General features: G+C 46.7%; 1 protein-coding gene across 4 annotated transcripts in view; it reads left to right on the top strand.

The window, feature by feature from the left end:
• The first annotated feature begins 2,954 nt into the window (after positions 1-2,954).
• Positions 2,955-27,365, top strand: part of gfra1b (gdnf family receptor alpha 1b) — a 40,056-nt gene continuing 15,645 nt past the window's right edge. The window contains exons 1-5 of one of the 4 annotated variants that reach the window (XM_060036425.1): positions 2,955-3,251; positions 3,439-3,644; positions 4,267-4,575; positions 5,268-5,351; positions 27,114-27,292. In XM_060036425.1, coding sequence (XP_059892408.1) covers positions 3,605-3,644; positions 4,267-4,575; positions 5,268-5,351; positions 27,114-27,292 — 612 coding nt within the window. In that variant the 5' untranslated portion in view covers positions 2,955-3,251; positions 3,439-3,604. Of the gene's footprint in view, positions 3,645-4,266; positions 4,576-5,267; positions 5,352-27,113; positions 27,293-27,365 lie in introns of all 4 variants that reach the window. The other 3 variants (XM_060036424.1, XM_060036426.1, XM_060036423.1) reach the window with 3 other exon arrangements.

Genomic DNA, 27,365 nt, shown 5'->3' with positions numbered 1-27,365 from the left:
ATATCCCCCAGTGAATCCCCCATGGCCATGAACCAGCTGTATACAACATAATAAATGTAGCTGCTTTGGTTATGTGATCTCGCAGGTAAATAAATAAGTAACATGGACATAATGGATTTACAACTGCTTAATGAAGTGGACCGGCTCCGAGGGACATTGGGTGTGAAAGCCAAAACTAGCACGGCCTTATTCTCCTCAGCAAAGGAATAAAGGTCATAAATCACTACTCTCTTAAGAATAATGCTCCTCTCCTTGAGATATTGTACCGCATGTTAAATTAAGAGGCAGGTACGACTAGTGTATGAATACTTGATGTTTAACACCGGTCTCCGCCTCTCCCTATGGAGTTCCTCACATAGTAGCCTATTGACTTATTGTGTAATGGCGCGGAGCATTTACATGGACGGGAGCTGCCAGGAGCGACTCCAGGCCCCAAACAGTTCATTGAGGATGACAAACGACCGGCAGCATCTCTTGAACGACTAAATACAACCGAAAACCAACCGCTAAAAAACAAGACTCAGGAGCTGCGGAGTTACCGGACTGTAGGCACGTGTCTCCATGGCGACGCAACAAAGGGTGTCGCGGCTAGCATGATTTATACTTTCACCCCGGATCGGATGAGGCTCTTCGCTTAAACAATTTGATCCATGGAGCACTCTCACATTGACGGAACAGTTAGGCATCTAATTGATCCACTTTGTTGGCACGTCCTCCAATGATTCACTCTCAGCCAGATTGTTTTCTCCCCCCCTAGCAAACAATTAATACTAGCCTATATAACCCGTGGGAGGTCACGTGGCTCTTCTTGCGTACGCTTCGCGAGACAAGTGCTCTCTTGACCCAAGATCGAGTGGTGTTGTACAATGGACTAAATATTATTCTATGTTAGCATCATGCAGCCTAGACATCCATGACGCTTGTCGAAGACATGTTAATAGTAAAAAAAAAAAAAAAATGTCCTTGTTACTTGGGAAAGTTTTCAATCAAAGTCGATACAAATTAAACAATGTAAACTAACAGAAATCCACAAGACCAGTCAACTGTAGGTCCATAATGCAGACCACATGCTCAATTGGTTAAACATTCCCGCCAACGCTAGGGTTTATTTGACTGGTGTAAATGATTGAAGCATACACACCGACAAAAAAAGGCGGGTGGTGCAAGTCTAAAGTGCGACCGCAAAGGCCTACTTTCCCTGTAGGCTAATTATGGTGTGATCCAGTCCAGATGCCTCGGGCACCAGCCTTCCGAGTGGCACGTCATTTCCGGTATCGGAGCACTTATAGCATTCCAGTTCGTCTTTGTGATTGCGTCATGAAATAGGCTGTTTTAGTTCATTGTTAGCTACATTAGCCTCTTTAGCAAACCAGTTCGAAAGCAACAACAGAACTTTACATTGTATTGCACGCACAGCAAGACCGTGGAATGCATATATTGGTGACCGGAAAAAATAAGCAATGTTATCACGTGTGTAAGAGCATTTAAAATCAAGATTAAAATGACAAACGTTGTACAAATGCAAAGAAAATAAATCTCTTTACGGGTGCAGACATTTTTGTTGAGAGGGTCATCATTGAACTCGGTATACTCCCAGAATTCCGAGGGGGCCAGACCAAAAGGGGGCGTGCCTCCGTGAAATGCCGCAAGAAATCTGGGAGATTTCCCCACTTCCCACTCGGAAGGCTAGTGCCTGAGGCATCTGGAACACACCATAAGGCCTACAATGGTGAGTCGTCTTCCCCAAGATCCTGACTAATAGGCATTTGCAGAACCGTTACTAGTTTAGGTATCAGGTTAGATTGATCGGTTTAGGATGGTTAAGTTTAGGTTATATAACTCACAACTAAACCATCTGTTACATAATAAGCCTACCCAATACAACCATCCCTAACCTATCTACAACCTAAAAGGCCATAAACTCAGCCCTCTCTAATCTAAAACCTAAACAACACCATCAATCGAAAAGTATCTAAACATTAATAACTTGAACCTAAAGCCTAGCTTGACGTTGTCTTCAAACTAATATATATACTTCAGAAATCCTAACATTATTTTTTTATATGGTTTTAGCCTGTTCAATAATCACCCTCAATTTCTGATTTTCTCTATCCATAACTTCCGTTTTGCTTCCGCTTCTACTGGGATTTCCTTAGGGATGGATTATGTATTCATTAACGCCATGGCTAATCTCTGAAGAACTATTATACACTTGAGACCGCCTTACAGTGCGACTCTGGCGACTGCAACTCAAAGGAAGCTCTCAGTCAAATCCTGCCCTTTTCTTTGGTCGCCTTCGAGTGTTTCAACAACAGCTCCTTGATCGGTGTGAGTGTTCCCTAATCGTCTTGTTTGGGCGAAGTTAAGCCTGGTGTGATCCAGAACTACTTGACTTACTTAGACTTTTCCCGAAGGGTTTCCATTTTTTCTCTGGCGGTGCATGGGGACACATTTTTACCACACACATTGAATATTCCTCTGGGAAGCCACTGAGTAGGCCGACCAGGTGGCCCAAAGAAGCTTAATGGGGCAGATCTGAAGATCGGTCTAGATGGATTGTACACACAACTTTTTCACTGAGAATTTATATTGGACTAATTTTCTTTGCAACAGACATACAGTAAACCGCCTATATTGCAGTAGTCCTATTCATTGGGATTTGTTTTCATGAGTAGACCTCACTGTCACAACAAAGGAATGGCCGGAAACTTAAGTGCAGGTTTGACCATCACATAGAGGCTATTATCCTTAACTATTGGGTATTTTTTAAATAATTTATGAAAACAAATGCAACAATGAATTAAAATGAAAATATTACTCAACTGTCATCTATTTTAAGAAACTACTGGTAGGCTTATTGAGGATCTAATTCTTTGTCATTTATGTTTTGACGTTGGGCCATTATGTGTGCGCCCGGCAGTTGCGTCATGTAACCCCTCGTGACGTCAGACGTCGAAAGGCTCACTTCATCGGAATGAAGCGCAACCCAGTGAGGATCAAACGGCATCACCATCAACCCCGTCGCAACGCATCACCAACTTCCTAAACGAGGAATATATTTTTATATTTAGACGGATTTGGATGTAGGAAAAAATAAATAAACAACAACTCATAATAGTAGTGAGGATTAATATCAAGTTATAAATCATTCAAGTGATTTTCCTCAGGTGAAAGCCCCCCGCGTGTCATTGAACAATATCCAAGGGGACACCTCCTGCCTCGGAGTCAATACATTTCCCTGTCCGGTGTGGGTAAGCTACCCGAGGTCTCGGGACAACTACTCGGAGTTAAATGCTGGGTACTTGTCCTGCCTGACGTGCTGGATTCGGTCAGCTCTGCTCAACGCTTTCTAAACTAGCTCTTCTTTTGTTGCGCATCCCTTTTGACTCTCCGCTGTACCATAGTGAAAGTGTCCATGCGGTGATCTCGTGCCTCCAGATCCGAACCCCCAGCGCGGGAGCAGGACGCCTAATTGTTGCGCTTGGACCTAAAAGGATGCTTCACCTCTCGCGCCCGGATGATGTGAGACGTGAGCGCCGCACGCGGACCACTCGGAGACAACAACTCTAAACTGCCCTGCACGCGATCTGGACCTCAAGGCGCGATGATTTTGGCAACTTTTCTGATTGTATTCTCCTACTTGGGTAAGCCCGTGTTCTTATATTGTATCGTATACCTGCATGTCCACGCGTCTGGACGCGTACCACATGGACGCGTGTTGGGGCGACGGTTGCTCAGGAGGTAGAGTGGGTTGATGGTAACCGAAAGGTTGCTGGTACGATCCCCGGCTCCTCCTGAGTCTCGAGGTGTCCCTGGTGTCCCCCTGGCAAGACGCTGAACTCTGACGGCTCCTGGCGAGCTGACTGTCTCCCTGCGTGGATGACTTTGGATAATAGCACCAGAAAAAAAACATAAGGATGTTACATTAGGGTATAACAACATTTACGCTTCGTCAAACGCACGCGCTCTCCGTGCCGGAGTAACCAGGCTCGCTTCACACCTGGGGTACATTCTTAATGAAAATGTTATTATAGTTGGGTGGAAATATTAGGTTTACTAGTTGGACTGTTGTGTTTTTTTCTGCTACCCATGTTGGCTAAACTTGGGGAAATTCTTTGTTTTGGTGTTGAGGAATGTTGTCACCAAGCACATAATTATGCGTAGAATACACGTTATATTCTAATCCCTTGCAGTGAAAAGGATGACCTCAAAAACGGATGCTACTTTAACGATATGCTACTTATGCTACTTTAACTCCCCAACCAGATATGATATCCACTCTGAAGGGCGACGGCACGCCGTCCCGAGCCGCCAGCCGGCTGGACTGCGTAAAAGCCAGCGAGCAGTGCTTAAAGGAGTACACCTGCAGCACCAAGTACCGCACCATGAGGCAGTGCGTGGCGGGCAGGGAGAGCAACTTCAGCGCGGTCACCGGCACCGAGGCGCAAGGCGAATGCCGGAGCGCCATCGAAGCCATGAAGCAGAGCCCGCTGTACAACTGCAGGTGTAGACGGGGCATGAAGAAGGAGAAAAACTGCCTGCGCATCTTCTGGAGCATATTCGAGAGTTTACAGGGTACGGTCATCACTCATAAACATCCGCCATGAGGATGTTACAGAATAATTAACATTCCTATTCCTTTTGGCCCGTAGTCAGAGATCCATTACACCCAGAATGAGTGGAACTTTATCAAGTGCAAATTAGATTTTTGTTTCATACAATTATTCATATCGAATGATTTCACTGATAAAAAAGTAGTGGAAATTGGTTAAAGAAACTTGCTATAGCTATGAAAACGAGACCCTTCCTATCCATGTATAGTTATTCTACCAACTGATGACATTGAGTCTAAAGGTGATCTTGAAATTGTCCCCTTACATGCCATCTTCGATATTAGACATTGCCATCCTGCAAGGGGACCAGAAAGGAATGGAGAAAGTGTTTCTCTAATCAATGTCAAAGCAGCTAGGAGAATGACCAGGGAAAAAATGGATAATTTCACTATGAAGGTCGATATACCTTGTCCAATGGAATGCAGTCGCATATTTCATACATTACAATTCTAATTATAGGGTGAGCAAATATTTGGCTGTAGCAATCTTTTTTGTTAAAACGCTAATTAGAAAATGCATGCATGATTACACAAGGCATGCACGCCACCAGCTCTGCTCGTCAACACACACATACACCCACACACGCACACACAGGCACACGCACACACAAACACTAAAATGCTCTCATTATGTTTGTGATTTGTTTATATGCAGGCAATGATTTGGTGGAAGACTCCCCGTACGAGCCAGTGAACAGTCGTTTGTCAGACATCTTTCGTCTGGCTCCAATCATATCAGGTAAGGACACGCTGTCATTCCTGTGTGTGTGTGTGTGTGTGTGTGTGTGTGTGTGTGTGTGTGTGTGTGTGTGTGTGTGTGTGTGTGTGTGTGTGTGTGTGTGTGTGTGTGTGTGTGTGTGTGTGTGTGTGTGTGTTTAATTCACACGTGATTTAGACAACAATGTCACCGGGCTCATTGCTGCGTGTCCGTCTTCATTTGGCGACAGATGTTCCTCTTTCGCCATCTTGCTTTGACGCCCTCGCTTTTAAACGGCCATTAAAGCGCGACAGCAGCTTTTAACCGCCGCTACGCCCCGGCTGACAGACAAACAAAGCGCAGTCGTAACCTCGTGTGTCTCCCAGCTCTAAAACCATTATACTTTTGACGGTTGTTATTTCTCTTAAGTGTTTGTGTTTGTGGTGGAATTGGCTTCTTTGGAAACAGGGCTTGTGATTGCTATATTTGTCTTAATACTTCACTGGGATTTCTTTGAGACTGAAGGTTAGCCATGGCCTGTGAAAAGACATGAATAACTGTTAGGAATAACTGTTAGGAATAACTGTTCGGAATAAGTCACGACACTTCGGACTGTGACCCCATAATGATGCAGCTGGATAGGAGCTCAGAGAAATGTTCCCTGAAGTTTCATTCTGCTCATAAAAGGCCCCAACCTTTAATATAATCCGTCCACAGAACATCTTATTTTTAGGAAGTCATATTTATAGTCATGTTGATATTTATATAATCTGGTATTCAGCGTAGAAAATCCCTACGTCAAATAGATGACTTTGGCAGATAGTGATTATGGAATTTAAGAAGCACTCTGATTGGCTTAGGAATTGGCCAATGAGGCACAGTGAATCAGCAGGTTAGGAGAGTAGTGTTAAATTAGATATCCCACTTCGACCAAAATATGACAGGCAATTGTGCTATGAGGCTAACGTTATAGTAAAATATGTCCTATTGAGAGAAAACAAGAACAACCTCTTTCCGTCTCAGATCTCTCCCCCCTCGGAGATGGGAGATCAATATTGTTTGATCATTATGATCACCGGTTGTATTGAGATATGAGATCACCAGCTGACACGTTGTGTTTCCGTCCACTTGTTTTCATACGCTTGTTCAATTTGCAAAACCAAAAAAGTATAATAAGTGCTCAGCCTACCAGCCTACCCAGTGGACTGAAAATCTGCCTCTTCTGTCATCACAAGTGGTCTACCAACCTACCAAGTGGACTGAAGCAAACGTTGCTCATCTATCCGTCATACATCTAGGTTGACACGCCCACTTGTGATGTCAGAAGAGGCAGATCAAAACTGCTTGTAATGGCCAATCACACTCACCCCTGGTGGTATAATATGTCACCTTTAATGATTAGTTCATCGTTATTGTTACATGTCACTTAAACTTCCGCTTGTATCATAGAGGGCTGTTACTAGAACTCTTCCAAGAGCACACATTTGTAATAACGGCTGTTCAAAGCTCTACATTTCCAGTGTCTTGTGTGCTGTCCGTCACCAAGCCTTCATTTCCTTCATTTGAGCTTTGACTGGCACTCTTTGAATGAGCAGCTCGCTGCGCCCACCTCTTCTGCAGTAATGCCACCTGATGGATTAGCACCACCTATTTCTTTCTCGCTGAACCAACTCCTAATATTTGTATAACAGAAGTGAAAGGAAACAACAACAGATACAAGCTAAGCACCCATAACAAATAGGGTTGGGTCATAGCTTAGGACTTGTTTGAGATATTTACCCCTTACAGTATGTCTCTGTAAGGGGTCATTAAGTACCCCTACCTGCTCCTAAATGACCTGTGTCTGTACTGTCCAACTTCTACATTCACCTTAATGGCCTGTCACTGTACGTTGTTTACCGCTACCAGCTGCTTAATAACCTGTCTCTGTATTAACTTTCTAACCCATACCTGCCCTTTAAGAACCTGTATCTGTACCGCCTAACCCCTACCTGCTACATAAAAAAAAATTCTCTGTAGGCCTATTCACTGTCTAAGAGAAAGTGATGGAAATTTAACAACGTTTATGAAGTGACAAATATTGATTTTTTTTTAAAAATCCTCTTCACACTCTGGCCTTTACAATGTTTTAAAATAGAAAAGAAAGTATAACTTTAATCTGTTTACTCGAGTCAGACCACAAAAAAATCAGATAACCCACCTAATCTCAGCCCTCTACATTCTGTCTCTGGGGAAAGAAGATCGGATTAAGATTAGAGATTTTTGTTATTCAAACGGCAATACCTGAGCAAGACTGAGCAAGATGGCCATGCTGGGAAAAACAAAACTATAACGGAACCAAAAATGATATATCTTTGTGGAAGAAACATTGAGTCCGAGAAGGTAAAACTAGTTTTAAACCCTGCCCACCCCAGTGTCCTTCAGAAGGAGAGCCAAAGACGGGGTTATTGGATGAACGTCCAACACCATTCCTATACATCACATACGAACGTCCTCAAGGTTAACCACCGCAGTCCTTTAATAATCCAAATGCTTTGCTGGCACGGCAGACACGACTCAACGATCCCAGACTGTGCTTAAAGCTTCGCCAAATCACCGTGCGTCCGTCTCTCGCCCTCCCCGTGGCAGACGTTCAAACTCCCGATAATCAAGCCAATTATTCAGAGGGCCACGCTCGCCGGCAACACGCCAGTCTATCAAAGTCATCCCCGTCCAGTCAGTGATGCTCTCAACTCAGGCCCCCGCCCCCACACTAATTGGATGATCTACCTCCTCAGAATGAAGCCATCGGTGGACCAATCAGCTTTCCGCTGAATGTAGAATTAGTGTTAAGGGGGGGGGAGCGGGAAGTGGCCAGCAATGGGGGAGGGGGGAGGGGAGGGGGTGTTGCCAATTTATGTTACAGCGGTCTAAACAGCCCTGGGTGACTGTAGAGATATAAATCCACTTAACGGGATGGATATCACTGATCCATTCGCCATAAGGTGACCTCATTCAGGGACTGTAATTTAGCCAAGCCCGGGGAGAGCCGGTGCTGGAAATGAATGTGTGTGGGAGCTGTCAGTGTGGTTGCCGTGTTGTTTTCTGGTAAATACTCTCGGGCAATCATTATTATTATCATGGTTGTTATTATTATTATTATTATTATTATAACAAAAACCCATTTTAGCCAGGGCTGTTAGCTCACTGTAAATTATAGTGCAGTAGTTCAGTAGAAGTCTTGTGTTTGATGGCGTATGAATCTCAATTCATCCAAAATATCAGTTAACCTTCGATCCTCTCCCATTTGTCCTGCCTTCCTATGTCCCCAGTCTTCCTGCCTCTGTAGTGGTATATGTGGATAAATTGGCCTTCAATTACACCGCATAAATCTGGTTTGAATAAAACACTAATGTCTTTCTCCTACATGACGGATTGGATAAAATAATAAAAAAAAAAAAAACATATGGCAGGTTAGAAGGTGGGGCAAAGTCGTATTGTAGGAACTTCTCTCTGGTCTCCTGGAAGATCTTCAGCAATACATTGAAATCCTCATTCATCCAAGTGGATAGGGTACTGACAGCCGGACCCTTCACCCACAGAACTCATTCATCCAGGGACAGCCCACGTAGTGTCACGTAGAAATCCATGAACACAACCGGCCACAAGCACCTGCCCCTCGCCTCAACTTTAAAAAATAAATAAAATAAATAAAAGGAAACTGCCAAATCATAAAAGCTGCTTTAAATTCATCAGGACCCATGACTTTTCTTTTGGTATACATCGATTCAGTTAACACATCATAACCATAGCTATACCTGAATGAGCAGCCTCATGTCAATCAAAAAATGACATGTGTTCCACGTTCGTAGCGAACTTTGAACACACAGGACTGACAGTCTTTCCGATTTCCGCATAACGACCCGGCCATAGCAACCCTGCCGACATCAACGTGTAACGTCATCACCCAATTGTGCTCTCCAATACGTAAGGCACTCGAAGTCGTCCACGTATTTCCCTTTCTACCGCTGTGTAGGCCTACATTGTAATTTCTCTATTTCTTCGTCTACGGATGGAAGTTAAAATTGCCAATGATAACTTCACTGAAAGAACAGTTATGACTTACCCAAGGGAAACCAATTGCGGCTGAATTCCTCTCTCCATGTTTGTTGTTACTCTTCTCTATTGGCGGACTAACCGCTTTTTGTTACATTTGTTACAGCTTTTCTACTTCTACCATTTATTATAGCCACGTATCGGCATACATTTTTTGCCTACAGCGCCACCTCCAGGCAGAACTAGTTCTATTTCATGTAGGCTACGCCGTCTAGGCTTCGCCTTATGGGCTTGTCCCGTGCGCGTGCCTGCGCGCGCTGAAAATTCAAACTATGCACCTATCAGCGTGGGCACCGCCCACATTTCCCACGGTATCGTGTCTATATAACGCGGTGTATACCGTCGCTCATCCTCCCTTTTCTTTCAGCACTTGTGCTTATCAGCGAGAAATTGAGAACTACAATTAAGAAGATGAGAACTTCAACACGGATCTCCCAAGCCGGTGGCAGCGGCTCGGGCGAGGCCGCGGACAAACGGCCCTTTTCAGGGCCACCTGAGAGCGCTCCTAGAGCTAGGTCCTTTTCAGGACTCCTATGCGCCTCCTGTCCCGCCTCCCTGGCACCGGGTGATGGGCACTTGGCGTGCTTTTGGTGCCTCGGCGCCGACCACGCCGCGGCTGCTATGGCGGCCCCCGTCTCCTGTGTCGCCTGCCGGGAGCTGCCTGAAGAGGGGATCCTCTCCAGGCATCTCTTCTTTTCCCCTGCGGTAGAAATGGCTGACGCCATCGACCTGTTCGGACCTGACGTCGACGATGGCATCATCGACGCCTCCCTGGACGACGTCTTCGGCGACTCGGCGTCCGGTTTTTCCCGCTCTCGGGTTACAACCGCCACCGTCATACAACACGAGGGTCCGCGCCGGATGACCGATCTCTTCCGGGAGATCATGGGTGAGGCGGCGGCCATCAAAGGGATTCCCATGCCGGTCCCGCCTCTCGCCCCCGTATCTGACGATATGCAGGGCGAGTGTTTTCGCACCCCATCTTTTTCCCGGCGGGTTACCCAGTGCCCCTTGTTCCCGCCTTTGCAGCACTTGTTTATTGCTGCCGGTGAGGACCCTTCGACCCTGAAGGCTCCGGTAAGATCCTACACGGATTTCACCAACGTGGAGGGGTTGGCCGATACTCAGGCGAGGGGGATCCCTCGCCTGGAGCCTCCCCTGGCAGCGCTTCTCTGTCCGGGCGCCGGGCTCCTTAACGAAAAGCCGCTGCCCCCCGACCGCCTCCAGAAGCAGATTGTCGGCCTAACGGACAGGGTGTTCGTTTGTGCCTCTCAATCCGCGGCGGCGGTCAACAACATCGCCCTGCTCTCCTCTGCCATGGTCTCCTTGTCGGCTGACAGGGAGGCCTACGGCCCGGAGGAAGCCGCGAGATGGCTGGCGGTTTCCCGCTTTTCCAGCGCCATCCTCCAGCTATGCCAGCCGATAGCCGTTTCGGCCGGCCAGCATATGGCGTGGGCTACCATGATTCAAAGGGTCATATGGCTCTCCCACACTGCGGTGCCGGAACGAGAGCGGGCCAGCCTCGTCCAGGGTCCACTAGCGCCGGATGGCCTATTTGGTCCCAGGTTCTCCGAGGTGCTCGCGCACCAGCAGTCAGTCCGTGAGAATCGTTCCCGGTTCGGGACGATTCTCACGGGCTCCTCCCGCCAGCAGGCTGAGAGGAAGCGCGGTCTAGGCCGGTCCCAGCGTTCCATGGGACCGCCTCCGACTCCAGCCCCGGTGCAGCAGCCGCAGCCGCCGCGCACGGGGAGAGCAGCAGCGCCACGGACCGGGAAGTTCCGGACGCTTGCTCCTACTTTTTCTTTCCCTATTAAAGAAAAGAGTAAAGACCGTTCGGCCGAACGGCAGTACATGGTACCTAAAGAGCGATATTCCCCAGGCCACCTGCGTCCTACGCTTGTGGTGCGCTCCTCCATGTTGCCTATTTCCCCCTCTCAGCCCGGTGGCTGTAAGGTGACAGTCGGACGGCGTGTTCACATGGCCTCTGGTTCACCTGCTTCTAAGAAGCGGCGTCCCTTGGAGCCTCATGGACGGATCAGAGACTCGTTGCACGAGCCCGTGGATACGGCCGCTTGTACCGGTCTCCTGGTTCCCCACATTATAGGTGAGGAGATGGGTCCGCGCGCTGTGGCTACAGCCTGCGGACAGCGCATGCGCACAGGTGCTGCGGCCGGACGGCTCGCTCCCTGTTCAGCGGGCACGAGCGCGACGTCTAGACAGCTCGTTGTTTTTACAGCTGCTAGTTCTGGTACGTCTCCTACGCTCGCTGAGCCTCCTCCCTTTCGTGGGAAGCCCCCCTTGGTTCACACGCAGTGTGGAGGCGGTAGGGGCAGAGGAATACGGGTTATTCCTGGACGGTCTTCCTCAGCTGTCGGCTCGCCCTCTCTCCAACCGCTATGCGTGTTGGCAAGAGCGGTGCGTTCTGCCATCGTGGTTGGACACCACGTTGAGATGCGGCCATCCCATACAGTTCAAGCGTCGTCCCCCACCCTTTATGGGGTTGGTGGAGACCACGCTACGGGACCCGGCTGCGAGCACGGCTCTGGCAGCAGAGGTGGCACGTCTCTTGGTAAAGGGGGCCATCACTGTCGTTCCCCCCCACGAGTCTCACCTAGGTTTTTATTCCCGCTACTTCCTGGTTTCCAAGAAGTCAGGGGAAATGAGACCTATTCTGGATCTTCGCGTGTTCAACAGATTCGTTGCCACGAGGAAGTTCAGAATGCTCACGGTCGGAGCATTGTTCCGGTGTGTGAGAGAGGGCGATTGGTTCACATCCCTGGATCTCAAGGATGCTTACTTCCACGTCCCTGTTCGGCAGGCGCACAGGAAGTTTCTCCGCTTTGCCTTTATGGGGATGGCGGACGAGTACCAGTGTCTGCCGTTCGGCTATTCCCTGGCTCCGCGCACCTTCTCGAAGTGTGTGGAGACGGCGTTGGAACCGCTCAGACGTCAGGGAAAGAGGATTCTCTTCTACCTAGACGATCTGCTTATTCTGAGCAACTCAGAAGAGACCGCGAGAGGGGACACCATGTTGGTGATAAACCATCTCTCCTTCCTGGGTTTTGCCATCAACTGGGAGAAGAGCTCCCCGCTCCCCAGCCGGCAGACAGTCTACTTGGGGCTTTGCCTAGACTCAGCCACCATGACTGCGATGCTTTCGCCTCCTCGGCGAGACGCCATCCTGTCGGCGCTCTCCCGTTTTCATGTTCGCAGAAACGTGACCGCACTGTCCACCATGCGCCTGTTAGGGCTGATGGCAGCTGCCCACCCCGTGGTCCCCCTGGGTCTGCTTTTTATGCGCAGACTCCAGCGGTGGTTTGCTCGCCAACGGTTGGACCCCAGGCGACACAAGCCCAGGGTGCTCCTCGTCCCCCGTTCGGTGTCGCCAGACCTGGAATATTGGAAAGGACCCTCCGCCCTTCTCAAGGGTGTTCCCCTGGGCAGGGTGGCGTCCTACGTAGTGGTCTTCACGGACGCCTCGTTGACGGGTTGGGGAGGAACGTGCCTCTCTCACTCGGTCGGAGACGAGTGGCGCACGCCCCCTACAGCACACATAAATGTGTTGGAGCTCGACGCTGTGAGGAAAGTGCTGTTGCATTTCTTTCACCTGGTGCGCGGCCGCCACGTTCTGATCAGGACAGACAGCGTGTCGGCGGCGGCGTACATCAACAGACAGGGGGGAGTCCGCTCCCCTGCTCTCCACCGAAAGGCGGTCGAGCTCTGGCTTTGGGCTCATCAGTATCTCCGCAGTCTGAGAGCCCTGCATATCGCGGGCGCCCAGAACTTTGGGGCGGACCTCATGTCTCGAGGCGGTCCCCGCCGAGACGAGTGGCGGTTACATCCCGACATTGTCAGACTGATCTGGCAGAGGTTCGGGACAGCGCAGGTGGACCTCTTCGCGTCCCGGGAGAACACGCACTGGAGGTGGTGGTTCTCCCTCAGCCCTCGGGATCTTCCCCCGTTGGGGGTAGATGCGTTGGCACACACACCTTGGCCGCGGGCTCTCTTGTATGCGTTTCCCCCGCTCCAGCTGATCCTTCCTCTTCTGGAACGGGTCAGACAGGAGAGACTGTCCCTGATATTAGTGGCCCCGGAGGACCGTTCAGCTCTGTGGTTTCCAGAGCTGGCCGCGCTCTCGCGGTCGGCGCCTTGGCCAGTACCATTCAGGCCGGATGCGCTTTCACAGGCCCATGGGACGGTGCACCACCCGCCCGATGTCTCGGGACGGCTGTTGGTTTGGCTCCTGAGAGGTTGATCCTGCATGGCAAAAGTTTGCCTGAGACGGTTATCAACACTATTCAGAGTGCTCGTGCGCCTTCTACTTCTTCCCTCTATGCGGCGAAGTGGTGCGCCTTCTCTAATTGGTGTGAGACGAACCACGCTGTCCCATCTCAATGCGAGGTGGGAAGCGTGCTTTCGTTTCTGCAAAACTTATTGGAAAAAGGTTTGGCCTTCTCCACTCTCAAGGTCTATGCGGCAGCCGTTTCGGCTGGCCATGCAGGCTGTGATGGTGGACCGATCTTCAGCCATCCACTGGTCAAGAGATTCTTGCGTGGGGCTAGACGGGTTAGGCCTGTTTCACGCGTGCTTACACCACGCTGGGATCTCCCCACCGTGTTGCGCGGATTGTCCAGGGATCCTTTCGAGCCTCTCTCTCAGGCCCCTTTGGATGCCCTGTCATTTAAGACGGCGCTCTTGTTGGCCTTGGTTTCTGCCAAGTGGGCCGGTGAGCTAACCGCTCTGTCTGTCAGCCCGAGTTGCTTGTTGCTAAACGAGGACAGCTCCTTCGCGTTGCTCAGACCTAATCCTGCGTTCCTCCCGAAGAACATTAATAGTTCTTTTCGGTCGAGGGATATTGTGCTTAAGGCTTTTCACCCCCCGCCTCATTCTAGTGAGGCGGAGGCGGAGTTGCATCTCCTGTGCCCGGTTCGGGCGTTGGCTATGTACGTGAATCGCTCGGCAGCGTTCCGCTCCACACAACAGTTGTTTGTGTGTTATAGCGACGCTAGCAGGGGCCGCGCTCTCTCTAAGCAGCGGTTTTCTCGCTGGGTATGTGAGGGTGTTTGCCTAGCCTACTCTCGGCAGGGCTTGGCGCCACCGTTGGGCGTTAAAGCTCACTCCACACGGAGCGTGGCCGCTTCAACGGCTCAACTCAAGGGCGTTTCGGTGGAAGACATCTGCGCGGCTGCGTCTTGGTCTTCCCCCGGCCCCTTTGTCCGTTTTTACATGTTAGACATGTCCAGGGGCTCACTCGGCAACTCTGTGCTAGAGTCCGGGACCCCTTTTACGGCTTAAGAATATAGACATGTTCTTTAAAGCGTCGTGGTTGGATTTCCTCTCGCCGGCTGGCGAGTTGGACTTGATTACCAGTCTTACTCCCCCACCTTTTTTCAAATGAAAAACAGGCTAGGGGGTTTTTCTATTGGCTCGCCAATTGTCTGGTGGTTTTGTTTACCAGTGTGGCACTCCCGCCGTTTTCTTCAAATAAGAAACGGCCGAGAGAGTCCCATTATTGGAGAGCCGAATTCCGTAGCTCCGCCTCCATTAGGTCCGGTAGCGGACCTAATGGAAACCTAGTTGCTCTGGTTTTTCTTTTCCTTTCATGGGTTCCATGAAGCACGGAATAGAGCCGGAGTCTTTACAGACTCACTTTTTTCTCCCTTGATCATTGCCTTGCTTGATCTAGGAGGAATTAGTTTTTTATAAAGCTGTTGTGTTTTACACTTCCTTGGCTTTTTGAGTCTTAATGTGTTCTGGTGACTTAGGTCTTTTTGACTGGGGTCCAGCAGGAGTACATTGATCGGGCTCCGCTCGCAGCTTCACCTTAGCCCATAAGGCGAAGCCTAGACGGCGTAGCCTACATGAAATAGAACGATAGTTATGTTATTATAACTCTAGTTCTATGATTGTAGGCGTAGCCGTCTAGTTTCCCACCTGCTGTACCCTCCAATTGCTGAAAGAAAAGCTTGGAGGATGAGCGACGGTATACACCGCGTTATATAGACACGATACCGTGGGAAATGTGGGCGGTGCCCACGCTGATAGGTGCATAGTTTGAATTTTCAGCACGGGACAAGCCCATAAGGCGAAGCCTAGACGGCTACGCCTACAATCATAGAACTAGAGTTATAATAACATAACTATCGTTACCCGCTCCAACCACTTGATGGAAACGCACCTAATTCGAATTACTTTTTTGCGAACTTTCGAAAGATTCGCATGCATCACCTTTTTGATGGAAACGCAGCTAATGATAGATGGTGTTAAACCATGCATGATGAGGGCCTGAGGGCAACATAGGGAGAATGTACTTTTCCAATTAACTACCAAGTAGCCTAATTAAGACCCACCGGGAATCCAGATACAAGTCATTAAGGTGCCAAGGCATCTTGCACAAGGATATGCCCAGGTTAAAGTGCAGCCATCGGGGATAAAACTTCACACAGAATGTGTGGTACTTTGTCTAGTGCAAATTCGATTTTCTTTTACATACAATTATTCACATTGAATGATTTCAATGATAAAAGCAGTGGAAATTAAATAAAGAAAGACCCTGAAAACGAGACCCTTCTGGCAATAATTGTTTCTTGGTCTGCTCAAACAAAGAACTCTTCAAACCTCCTATCTCAGTTAACATAATTTGCAAAGTCATTGCAATTTAAAGTACTCCAGTCAGCTTACTTCTAAATGGTTTGCATAAGTGATGCATTTTCAATTCCAAAGGACAGATTCATATGAACCTATAGTGCAACCCAGTCCTACCAACGTTTCCAAAATAAAGATGTGCTGTTATACTCTTTGACATTTAAACTGCACTTACCTCTGTTTGTGGCTCATTTGGCCATGGATTCTTTTAAATTGCCATGGAAGGTCAATTTACCTTTTGTATTCTTAAATGATAAAAAAAACTCTGCCCTCCTTTGAGTTTTGTATCCAGCGATTTTTAAGATGAGTTTTGTAACAATTTTTTTTTCTTTTTGTTAAGCTAATTGATTGGCATTTTGTTCTCAGTTTACCCCCCTGCAAATTCGGATATCTACTTTTGAATCAAAAATACTTTTTCTTTAGCCATTTACCCTCAAAGCTGTTTGCCCTATAGTTCTGTATATGTGTTGGTTTAGCTTTGTAGTTTTGTATACCTTAGTTTAGGTTGTAGTTTAATAAACCTCACAGTTTGTCAGTTTAACTTGTAGCATTACATACGTCGCCATTTTAACATAACGTTGATCTATTGCCATGGTTTCTATAAGCCAGCCATCAGCTATAAATAAAGGTCTATCATTGTTCTGTGAATATAGTCTATGCTTGAACTCTGTTTCTGTACGGTGATAATGGATACCCCGGCTTAAAATATGTTACAGATCTTTCACGTTTCTACTTCCATGTAACTGCAGGCCCAGATACCATTCCCAGATACATTAGCCTTGTGTTTGTGTTTTAGTTTGTTTTTAATTCATATCCTGCTGGGTCCAATCCCAGAAGATTTCCATGTGTTCTCTTCTTTCTAACAATATTTGATTAAACGGTTGAGCATTGAATACGCCTTAGTATATAAAAGAGACTACTTGGCCTTGTATGCGACAACACTTTAGTGGTTAAGTGTCACAGCCCACGCATACAGGCAGGGCTAAAATGAAATGGAAATATAACTTGGGGGTATGAATGGAATAGATGAGTAACTAAAGACGTAATATATCATTTAGATCATTAAAGCTTTTAATTCAATGACTACTGAGCTGCTTTGAACACGGCCCTAACGTTCCAAATGCACTGATTAAATTATGAAAGATCCACTGGATAAATATTATAAAGCCTTGAAACATGAATTAATCAAATGATGCTTTGAATTTCTTCTCTAATAACGATGAAGTGGCATCTCTTTGAGCCCACCCCAGGATCTCAGAATCCAAACCCCCCTTCCTACTCCCCCTGTTCCTGACCTCTTCCCTCTTGAGCTGAACCCGCCCACTCATTTGCATATATTAGCATATGTGAGTGTGATTCGATTTAATTTACGTCTGGCATTTCTGATTGTCCTTAAAACACACACATCGAGTCAAACACCGGGGCACAGAGAACCACTCAGTGTTCGGCTGAAGTAAAAACACACAGCCATAGCCTTCCTTGAGGGTTAAACATAAAAGTTTTTTGTTCACAATAAACCAGGTTCTCTTCCCCCTGTTTATCTCACTGTTCAGTCCTTTACAAATGCTTTTATCCAAGCTGACTTGTTTTTTGAATAATGGCATTTAGCTCCAGCTAGGCGTCTCGCTCTAGGATTGTTACAGGTATGCTGCGGACATTCAAATTGAGTCATGAATATGGAGCTACAGAGCGTCACCATTCTTTGACACAAGAAACGGAAACAATACATATTTGGCCCATTGAAGGCACATTTGCCACTTAATCAACTGCCAGTTCAGAATATGATGTACAAAGTGTTGAATAAAAAACTTGAATGACGTTTTGATGTATTTTGGGCATTGGAGTTTTGAATGACGTGTCGAGTGAAGAGAGATAGGACAGGGTTGGGGGGCAGAGAATGACGCTGCATAGCACCGGTCCGCAGGCTGAAATGGAACCGGGGTCGCGACAAGGGGTTTCAACTTTGTGGCTGGTGCACTAGCAGCAGGGTGGAGTCACTGAGCTCACCAAACGTAGAGTTAGATGTATTTGCAGAACACGCTGCAGATTCGATCAGTGTTGAGGAGAACCTGAGAAGAATGGGATCGATCTGTACCACTGGAAATGGGCCTGAATAAGCCTCCTGGAATTGTTACTGTTATCCATAAATCAATGGTAATAAGAGAAGCTGTTTAAGTATCATTCCTGTAAAACAAGAACGCCATGCTTACTGTCACCCATTCGTGTGACTAACAAACAGATGTGGTTTAATTATCATATCATTTAATCATATTGGCATGGATTTATATTTTAGTAGCAACACACAATGCTTTCAATTCAAAGCACATTTTAGAACAAGATTCTTCTGTGATATTTGGAAAGATTAGGTATTTTGTGCCATGGTTTCGATTTCACTTAATAATCACTTCATTTTTTTCTAAAGGTTATTATGGGCCACGCTGAGAGGTCATCAAGACGCTACATCAAATATTGAAACTCTTCCTAGTTTACAAGCAAATGGATTTATGTTATCGCTTAATCTATTGTTTGTTTATCAGTAGCACTTATTTACATGCTAGAAAGGATGGAAATAATGATAGACAGCAAAAGAGAAAATGATAGTCGATAGCCCCTCAGTAGTTGCCACTCACGGAAGAGATCTGAATATTGTATGTCAATAACGGCCAATAGGAATCCAATTGCAGTCGATTTGCAGCCTCCTGGCTGGAAAAATTGGTTTCTACCGGTGTCGGGAGATCAAAAAGAGGGAAGATAAAGCTTGGCTCTTCAAAGGAGAAGGGTGAGGGTCAGGGGAACGCAAGCGGCAAAACCAGCCGACAGCTGTTGCATCCAAAACCTACTCACAAAGCACATGGCCCTTGTCAATGACCTGGGAGCAGCCTTGTTCCTCCCTTCTCGGATTATCAAAAGCAAACAAAAACAAACAATCCGTTTGTAGAGACTCAGAGTATGATGATTCAGCAGGTGGAGTTCAGGCAGCATGGTAAAAAAAAAAAAAAAACAGAAGGTGTAGGGCAGCACCCATCAAATATTTAAACAGGCACCATCCTCCTGCCAAAGGTTTTACTTGCCATGTCAAACTGATTCAACATCGGCACAGATTGTCATGAAGGGGATAACTACCAGCTGCTGGCTCCTTTTTCTCAAACTTGTACAACTATTCTACTATTTAATCATCGAGCATACACTTCAAAAAGTGCCTCAGTTAATTATGATTGTACAGGTCATCAAGGAACAGGTTTGGGGTTATACCAATCAAACGAACACCGGTTTTCACAAAATCAAGACACGTCCATCACGTGTGACCGATGTCAAATATTGCAAGGAGTCATATCGAGAGACAACTGGATGTAGATGTACGTATTTGCAGGACACGCCGCATGTTTTGACTTACTTGTTTTGACCGGACTCACTTCAGAGTTCACCTAGAATCCGCATAGCCAACCCTTCCAACGCACATATTGTATGTTGTACGTCCTGGCACTTAATGTACGCACTTACTGTATGTTTTACGTCCTAGCACTTAATGTACACACTTATTGTATGTCGTACGACCTGGCACTTAATGTATGCACTTATTGTGTGAGGTACGTACTGGCACTTAAAAATAGTACTTAATTGTGTAGCATCTTATCCTAGCTATCTTTGTTGTATATGGGGAATGGGTTAAGCTAGCAATCTTAAGTGCTTGGCATTTGGTTTCATGACCATCCTTACTGTACCGACAGCGATATATGGTTCCTCCTTCTTCTGAAAAATGTACTTATTGTAAGTCGTTTTGAATAAGGGCGACTGCTGAATGCCCTAAATGTAAATGTGACTGGATCAAACCCCCACCACACACACACACACACACACACACACACACACACACACACACACACACACACACACACACACACACACACACACACACACACACACACACACACACAGACCCACGCCCCCTCTCCCCTTACACCACAAGGATGTCACATCGTCTAACCCACAGCACCTACCCCGCTCTGTATGCCTTGGTTCTCCGGTTTCGGATTGACGGATCCAAGCAGTGCCCACCCACGCACACCCCCGACCCGCACCCGTCTCATCTGCCAGTAACTCTAGCACCCTTCTCCTGACTGTGCAGTCCCAGGAGACATCACTGCTGTCAGCCCCGGACGGCTCCTGGTAAGGGGGGAAAGGTGGGGAGCAATGGAGACATTCGAGTGTGCAAGAAAAAGGAGAGGGACAGGGGGTGGGGCCTGATGACTCTGGGATGAATAGATCTATAGAGCTGCTGCTCTCGCGGGACGTGGAATCCTCCTCAGGTTTCGGTTATGTGAAGTAACGGGAAAGCCCTCTACGGGGACTATCTCTGGCCCTGCTCATGGCCTAACTTCTAAACCTCGAGGGGCCCCGCCCCTTCTCTCCCAAAAGAAGATTTACAATTAAAATGTCCTCTTCGTAATTCAAAAGTCATTAAGTCGTCTGCTTTATCCAAAGCACTTTTCATTGAAATAGTGGATACACTCATTAGGGATGGCTGGAGCGAGTCCACTTCAGGCGTTGGGGATCGAACCCCACTCCGAGCGGTCACAGCCTCCCCGTTCTTAAACTGAGGGGTTTAGGTTTAAAGAGGTTCTCCAGCCGGAGGGGAAACTCTGCTCTGAGGTGGGATCTATCGGACAGCTCCCTCCTCCCAGAGCGGGCTAGGAGGGTAATAGGACCCGGGCGGACGTAGATGAAACAATAGAAAAAAAACAATGAGTTAGGTGAGTGAGACCAAGGCAGAGATGCAGTCCTCTGAGAGTGAGCCTGTACAATGTTGGAAGGTAAAGGTAACCGACTCGTGCTCCTGAGAATGTCAGAATGATTAATCAGTCTACCGAATGGTGAAAAGTGAATTATCGAAGAAGCATGTTCTCTATGTCTTTTTTGCTTTGATGACAACCAGCCCTGAGCTCAGGCCGAGAGGAGGTTCAAGCCAATCAGATCACTCCAAGTTCTATATTTGAGTGCACTGTCAAGGTCGTGCCGTGGAGGTTAGATTACTGGCAATGATGGGTCAGGGCAGCCTAGAACCAAAACGGTGTACCGCAGGGTTATAAGGAAACCTTAGGCGCATTCAAATAGCATTCGTAAGACTGTTTGTAGACACACTATAAAATCATAATCATGTCACCATTCCAGGGGTTTTTCGGTTTTTCTCTTGCTACTGGTTTCTAATTCAGCTGATTTCTTTTTTGAATTTGTGATTGAGGGTGGCTACAAGAAGTCAGCAACAAAAGCCTCTTCACTAGCCTATAATTAGCCCTACGGCGGTTAACAGAGGAAAGTTAGCAAAGTGGTAGTTAGCCTTGCAGAAGTTATTATATGACTCCATTATACATGCAGGGTGTTCCAATTTTATAATGGAATTACAAATTAACAAATTAATATGTATTTTAATACCAGTTTATATTATATTGTGTTTAACAGTTTTGCCAAAGCATTCTACCTTTGTCAATATAAAAGGGCCACCCACAAAGCTACCAGTTGGTAATGTAAATAAGGTATAATAAGGTAATAAGTGACATTACCATATTGTGAGCAGTGTGTGAGTTTTTGAGTGGATGAGGTTAAACAACAGTAGGTTTCAATGAGCCATAAAGAGACCGCCTTCTGGAACCACAAATGCTCCTCACATGCATGTGTAGGGTTTAATATAATTAAAAACTGCAAAACACTCATTAGGCCAGATTACTTCCAGGCTTACGGATCAACTGTCTGAGTGAATTATGGGATACAAGTAGTTTGATTTTAATTCTTATTCAAATAACAAGTTGTATTTATAAATTAAGAGTGGGAAAAGAACATCTAATATTCAATGATCAAACGCCTTTATCCAATGCATTTTACAATGATTTGCAGATATTTATCATTAGGGAGCAGTTACAGGTTGAATATGTTGCTCAGGGATACCTACTGGCACACTGGGGACATGGGGTTGGGGTCGGAAACACCTTTTTTAACATCACTATTGTTTGTGTGCTTCATTTGAAGTCGTATAACAGAATGATCCCATGGCCTGGTTTGAAGTGTGGAACGTTCCATGCTCATGGAACCAAATGACGCACAGGGACTGAAGCATTATAGAATATGCTTATTAGTAACAGGAAATAATAGTTCATTTGGACTACGTAACCTGTATAGTGAGTAAGGCGTTCTCCCTCACAGGAATGTGTGTGATAACGTGACCTATTTGAACCACTGTTAGGCATATACTGTATCTTAATCCCCCGAAGTAAGTAAGTAAAAAAAACTCTGAGAAAACATCTGAGATGACATCACATACCAGCGGCTAACATGAAACCCCTTGCACACATTCTCATTTTCACTGCTTAGGGGGACCTCAAGCAAGCCATAATTAGGGTAATAACTGTTAAATAACTACATGGTGGGCGGCTTTTGTCCGCACCTATTAGAGGTCATGGGTGAAATCCCATAGATTACACTGTTAGCCCGTCACTGGCTCAATATCATTGGCTAGCTGGTAGCCTAGTTTCGGGGTGCAACTTTAACAACATTGTTATTCTTTATTTTTCTTCTAAGCTAAAAGGACACGTTAACATATGATAGGTTGACAGCTTTTTTAATAGACTGGTGGCCTTGTACATTTTGATAATACTATTGTTGACTCTTTTTTTATATATATTCTTTTAGCATGATATGTACTAGGAAATGTTTGAAGTTCAGAGTGTGAGGTCACAAAAAGTAACACAAAGTTGTATCACAGGTAAGGTTGCATATAGAAGGATTATTTTCTCTGATCATTTGGTGCAGGGAAGGAAAGGAGATACAAATAATCAAAAGTACTGGGAAATGAGACGGCTGAGGTTGCAGATCAAATTGCACTATTGAATCCAAAGTTCTTCTCAAAAGGTTACCTTGAAATGATGCAAATGCGTATAAAAGGTGAAGTTATTTAAAACCTTGGCTGGTTGGTAGACAGCACATCAGTTATGAACTCTGTTCCACATACACACACACACACACACACACACACACACACACACACACACACACACACACACACACACACACACACACACACACACACACACACACATGCATTCACAGGCATGAACAATCCTACAAATATACAAAAAGACACACATACAGCAAAAACACATAGTAAATACACACACATATGCACAAACACACGCACACACATACGCATAGACACACACATACACAAACACACACATGGACATAATGCAGACGCAGGCAAGAACAAACGAACATACACATACAATCACAAATGCACAGCTTATCAAACCGATCTCTGCTCCGTTCAGAGGGAACGGCTGACAGGTTGAGTTTGTGGCTCATCGTGGTCGCGGCCGACGTATCTAACAGCTCCCGCTGAGAGCAACCTGCTGCTGCCTTCTTGAGTTCATAGCGTGTGACAACGGGTTCAAAGACCAAAGACCACCTAATACTGGTGTCTCGTAAGTAAAGGGGATAAATACACACATTTCTTCTGTATATACACACATTTCTAGACCCCCCCCCCCCCTCCCCCCAAACACACACACACACACACACACACACACACACACACACACACACACACACACACACACACACACACACACACACACACACACACACACACACACACACACACACACACACACACACACACACACACACACACTCACTCTCAGCTGATCCAAGTCTGAAGTCATGTACTTCGGACTTTGATATAAACAAGAGCGGGAACCCGAGTAACCGAGAAGGATTCAAGATTGCCAGACTAGATCTAATAAGCTTTTCGTCCAAAAGAAAACAAAGAGTATAATAGCTGGGTAAGATTGCTTCAGGACATTGTCCTTTCTCAGAGGGGTCAAACTATCAGGGGAGTGCTTTGAGGTTCTTGGACCCAGTGCGATATGAAATAGAGAGCTGGCCACCTGGCCTGGTGAGAGTTTCCGTGTTTGGCATCTTGGATGTACCAAAAAGGTAACCATGGATGCCTCCACTCCTCAAGGGCGAGCTGAAGGACCAAGAGTTCCCGGTTCTCAGCATCATAGTTTTTCTGAGCTGGGGTTAGATGGCTGGAGAAGAATATCTAGAAGGTCCTGCAGCCCTCTGACTGGGCTGCATGTTCTGGTCTTAAGTGGAGCGTTGGGACAGAACATCTCCTATGCCAACATTAGAGGGGTCTATCTCTATGATGAAGGGCAGAGAAGGGTCTGGATGTGTCAGGACTTTACCGCCGCATGACTTCTCTGAAAGCCTGGTGATTATTAGGGAAGGGGTTTGACGTTCTTTACAGTTATATTTTAATTTTAAGTCCATGATCATCAATGCAAGGACGCTGGCTTCCGGCCTTCTTCCCTTCGCTCCAGCAGTAGAATAGCAAGGTCAAATTATGCCTGCAGTCAGGAAGTCTTTTGATATAGGTGTCAATGGCAAGGAATTCAGGATCAGAAAGAGAAAAGGACTTCTTCTTGGAGGGGTGGGTCTGGAATAAACATAAAAAGCATAGTCATAGGATCTGTGGGGAGGCAGTTTCCTTGCTAAAAACACTGCCCAGATCCCAATAAATACAGGGAGAACACAAGAGATGTCTAACTTTGGCCCTCTACCTGAGAAAACGACTGGGCGAGCTAGGAACAGATAGTTTACTGGGGCTTCACTGGGGAGAGACGCACCACGCAGTGCAATTGCATCCCCATCCCAGGACTTTGCCTGAAGACCACTCAATGTGGGCAGTCAGCCAGCGGGGGGGAAAGGAACAATAGGAGTTGAGGAGACTCTACAATAGGAAACTGGATTGCATTGTGTGACTCTGACAAACCTGCAGCCTCAAGGCAATGGTGGCTCTCATGACATTGCCAGAACCCTGGGGTGTACCATCTCGGGACGGGTTAGTGACAGGGTCTGTTCTAAAGAGACAAAAGGGACCTGACATTACCAGTTACCAGTAGAACTGGAGCCTTGTGAGAGTGTTAATGGAGTGATGGTGATTAGCCCACTGTAGGGGGATATAAAGCATTGTTTTGGAATGAGTAGGGTCGGGAGAAACGATGAGACTCATCAGCAATCACCTACGTAATGATGAGCCTAGTCTCTTCCCTAAAGTCCAGGGCAGGAGGAACGTTGACCACAATATATACAGCATCTATTCCTCAGTAGACCTGACCTGGATAAGCTGTCGCCCCCACATAGGCTTAACTGGGGATAGAGTTCAAGGAAAAACTCCAGGAGAAGAGTAAAATGGCAGCATAGGCCATCGAGCACACCTCATTGAGGCTTGAAGCTTTTCGTGAAACAGGGTTGGCTTAAAGATGTCTCTCTCTCTGCCTTGCTGCCTCTCAGCTGATTGTCAACGCGAATGACGAGGGCAATGAGCGAGCTCCGTGGGTTGAGAAAATAATAATCATAAACTGCAATGGGTAGGTATTTCTTTACTAGATAACTTTGTGGAGGAATACCGTAGCTAGCAACACAGATTAAAACACGTACACAAACCTGCACACACAATTCAATAACATTTACAAAGCCCACACCTTACGTGGTATTGGGCTAAGATAAAGGATTATTGTATGTGTTACACATAACTATATAAAGAATCCGTCACATAGTGTCATTTAGAGTAAGCATCCATTAGTGTAAGCATCCATTAGCATTAGCCGCAACGACCTCACAACTGCGCTCCTCATCCTTGATCTCAGCTGTGCCGGGTGCAGTGTTCGGATTCACATTACAAAGTCAGGTGACCTGAAAATTAAAAAATGATAGCACTGTTTTCCCTGCTGAAATCTAAACAAGCAGGCACCTCATCACAAAGTATAAGCAAAAACCTGGCTGCACTCAGGTGCGCAATTCTTTATTTAAATCTTCCTTTCCAAGGAAGGAAACTTAATGAAACGAGACGTCATAATGAACACAGAGGAACTTGTTGCCCACAACAGGAGTTCTCTAGTCTTATGAATGCCGGTGCAATCTTCTATTTAAATTCTTCACATATGGTTGACCACTCACTATGACTTCTTAAATCACCTTCCAGTGCTGTTCTGAGCGCCCATCTGTTTTGTCACTAAATAAGCACATGAATAGGAAATAAAAAAACGCTTGGGTTCTGTGGGGACTTTATTCTTTCGACGCCACTTTAAACAGCTGCTGTTTTTATTTTTTTTGAACCACGATTTTGTCGCCTGAAGAAACATCAGTAAAACTCAGAAATGGGATTTTTTCGTCTTTCAAGAACAGCTGGTGCTTTTAGGGGGGGAAATAAAACCCCAAAATGTGTCCCGTTGATTTAAACAACGCAGCTCACAGACCTCCCCAGTCTAACCAGACAAAGCTGAAAGGGTGTGAAAGGTCTGAAAAATACAAATTCAGCCTGTCTTCCCGAATGGAAAACTGAATGAGTGTGTGTGTGTGTGTGTGTGTGTGTGTGTGTGTGTGTGTGTGTGTGTGTGTGTGTGTGTGTGTGTGTGTGTGTGTGTGTGTGTGTGTGTGTGTCTGTGTGTGTGTGTGTGTGTGTGTGTGTGTGTGTGTGTGCGTTTCCAGAGGCATTACAAAAGTATCTGACAATGGCTAAGTTTTTCAAAGTAAACAAGCGTTTCAGTCTGTCAGCCGATACTTATAGGTTGTGTTGTGTGGACGCCGGTTCCTAATAACAACCCTCTTTGTACCTTGGAGATATGAAGAAACAGCAGTATTTACCAGCTGTTGACACTTCAAAAGTCACTTTACTATTCTCATCCCCCTCCCTCCCTCCTCTCTTTCTTCCCTTCACATCCCTCTCCCTCACCCCTCTATCCCCTCTAATTACTCTCTATTGACCTCCCTTTCTCGCTGCCTCCTCATCTCCCTCTCATCATCCCTCTCTCCATCCCACATTCTTCCTTCCCCCCCCCCCCCCCCCCTCACTGTCTCCCCCTGTTCCCCTCCATCCCTCCCTTCATGCCCAACCTCTCTCCACCGCCACCCCTCCCCACCTCTCTTCCTCCACCAATCCATCTATCTCTCCTTCTCACTCCCCTCTCTCCGTCTCCTCCATCACTCTCCCCCCTCTCCCCCCCCCCCCAGGCGAGCCGGCCTCAGCCAAGGAGAACAGCTGCCTGAGTGCGGCCAAGGCCTGCAATCTGAACGACACGTGCAAGCGTTACCGCTCGGCGTACATCAACCCCTGCACCAGCCGCGTGTCTGTGTCCGAGGTCTGCAACAAGCGCAAGTGCCACAAGGCCCTGCGACAGTTCTTTGACAAGGTAATCACCGCCCCCACCGCTGTTTCACGGCCCGTTACTTACGGCTGCGTCTGGGTCTCTCTCTATCGCTCTC

The sequence above is a fragment of the Gadus macrocephalus genome, chromosome 18 (genome assembly GCF_031168955.1).
Source record: "Gadus macrocephalus chromosome 18, ASM3116895v1".
Taxonomy (NCBI): domain Eukaryota; kingdom Metazoa; phylum Chordata; class Actinopteri; order Gadiformes; family Gadidae; genus Gadus; species Gadus macrocephalus.
This window is presented reverse-complemented; position numbering and strand designations above follow the sequence as displayed.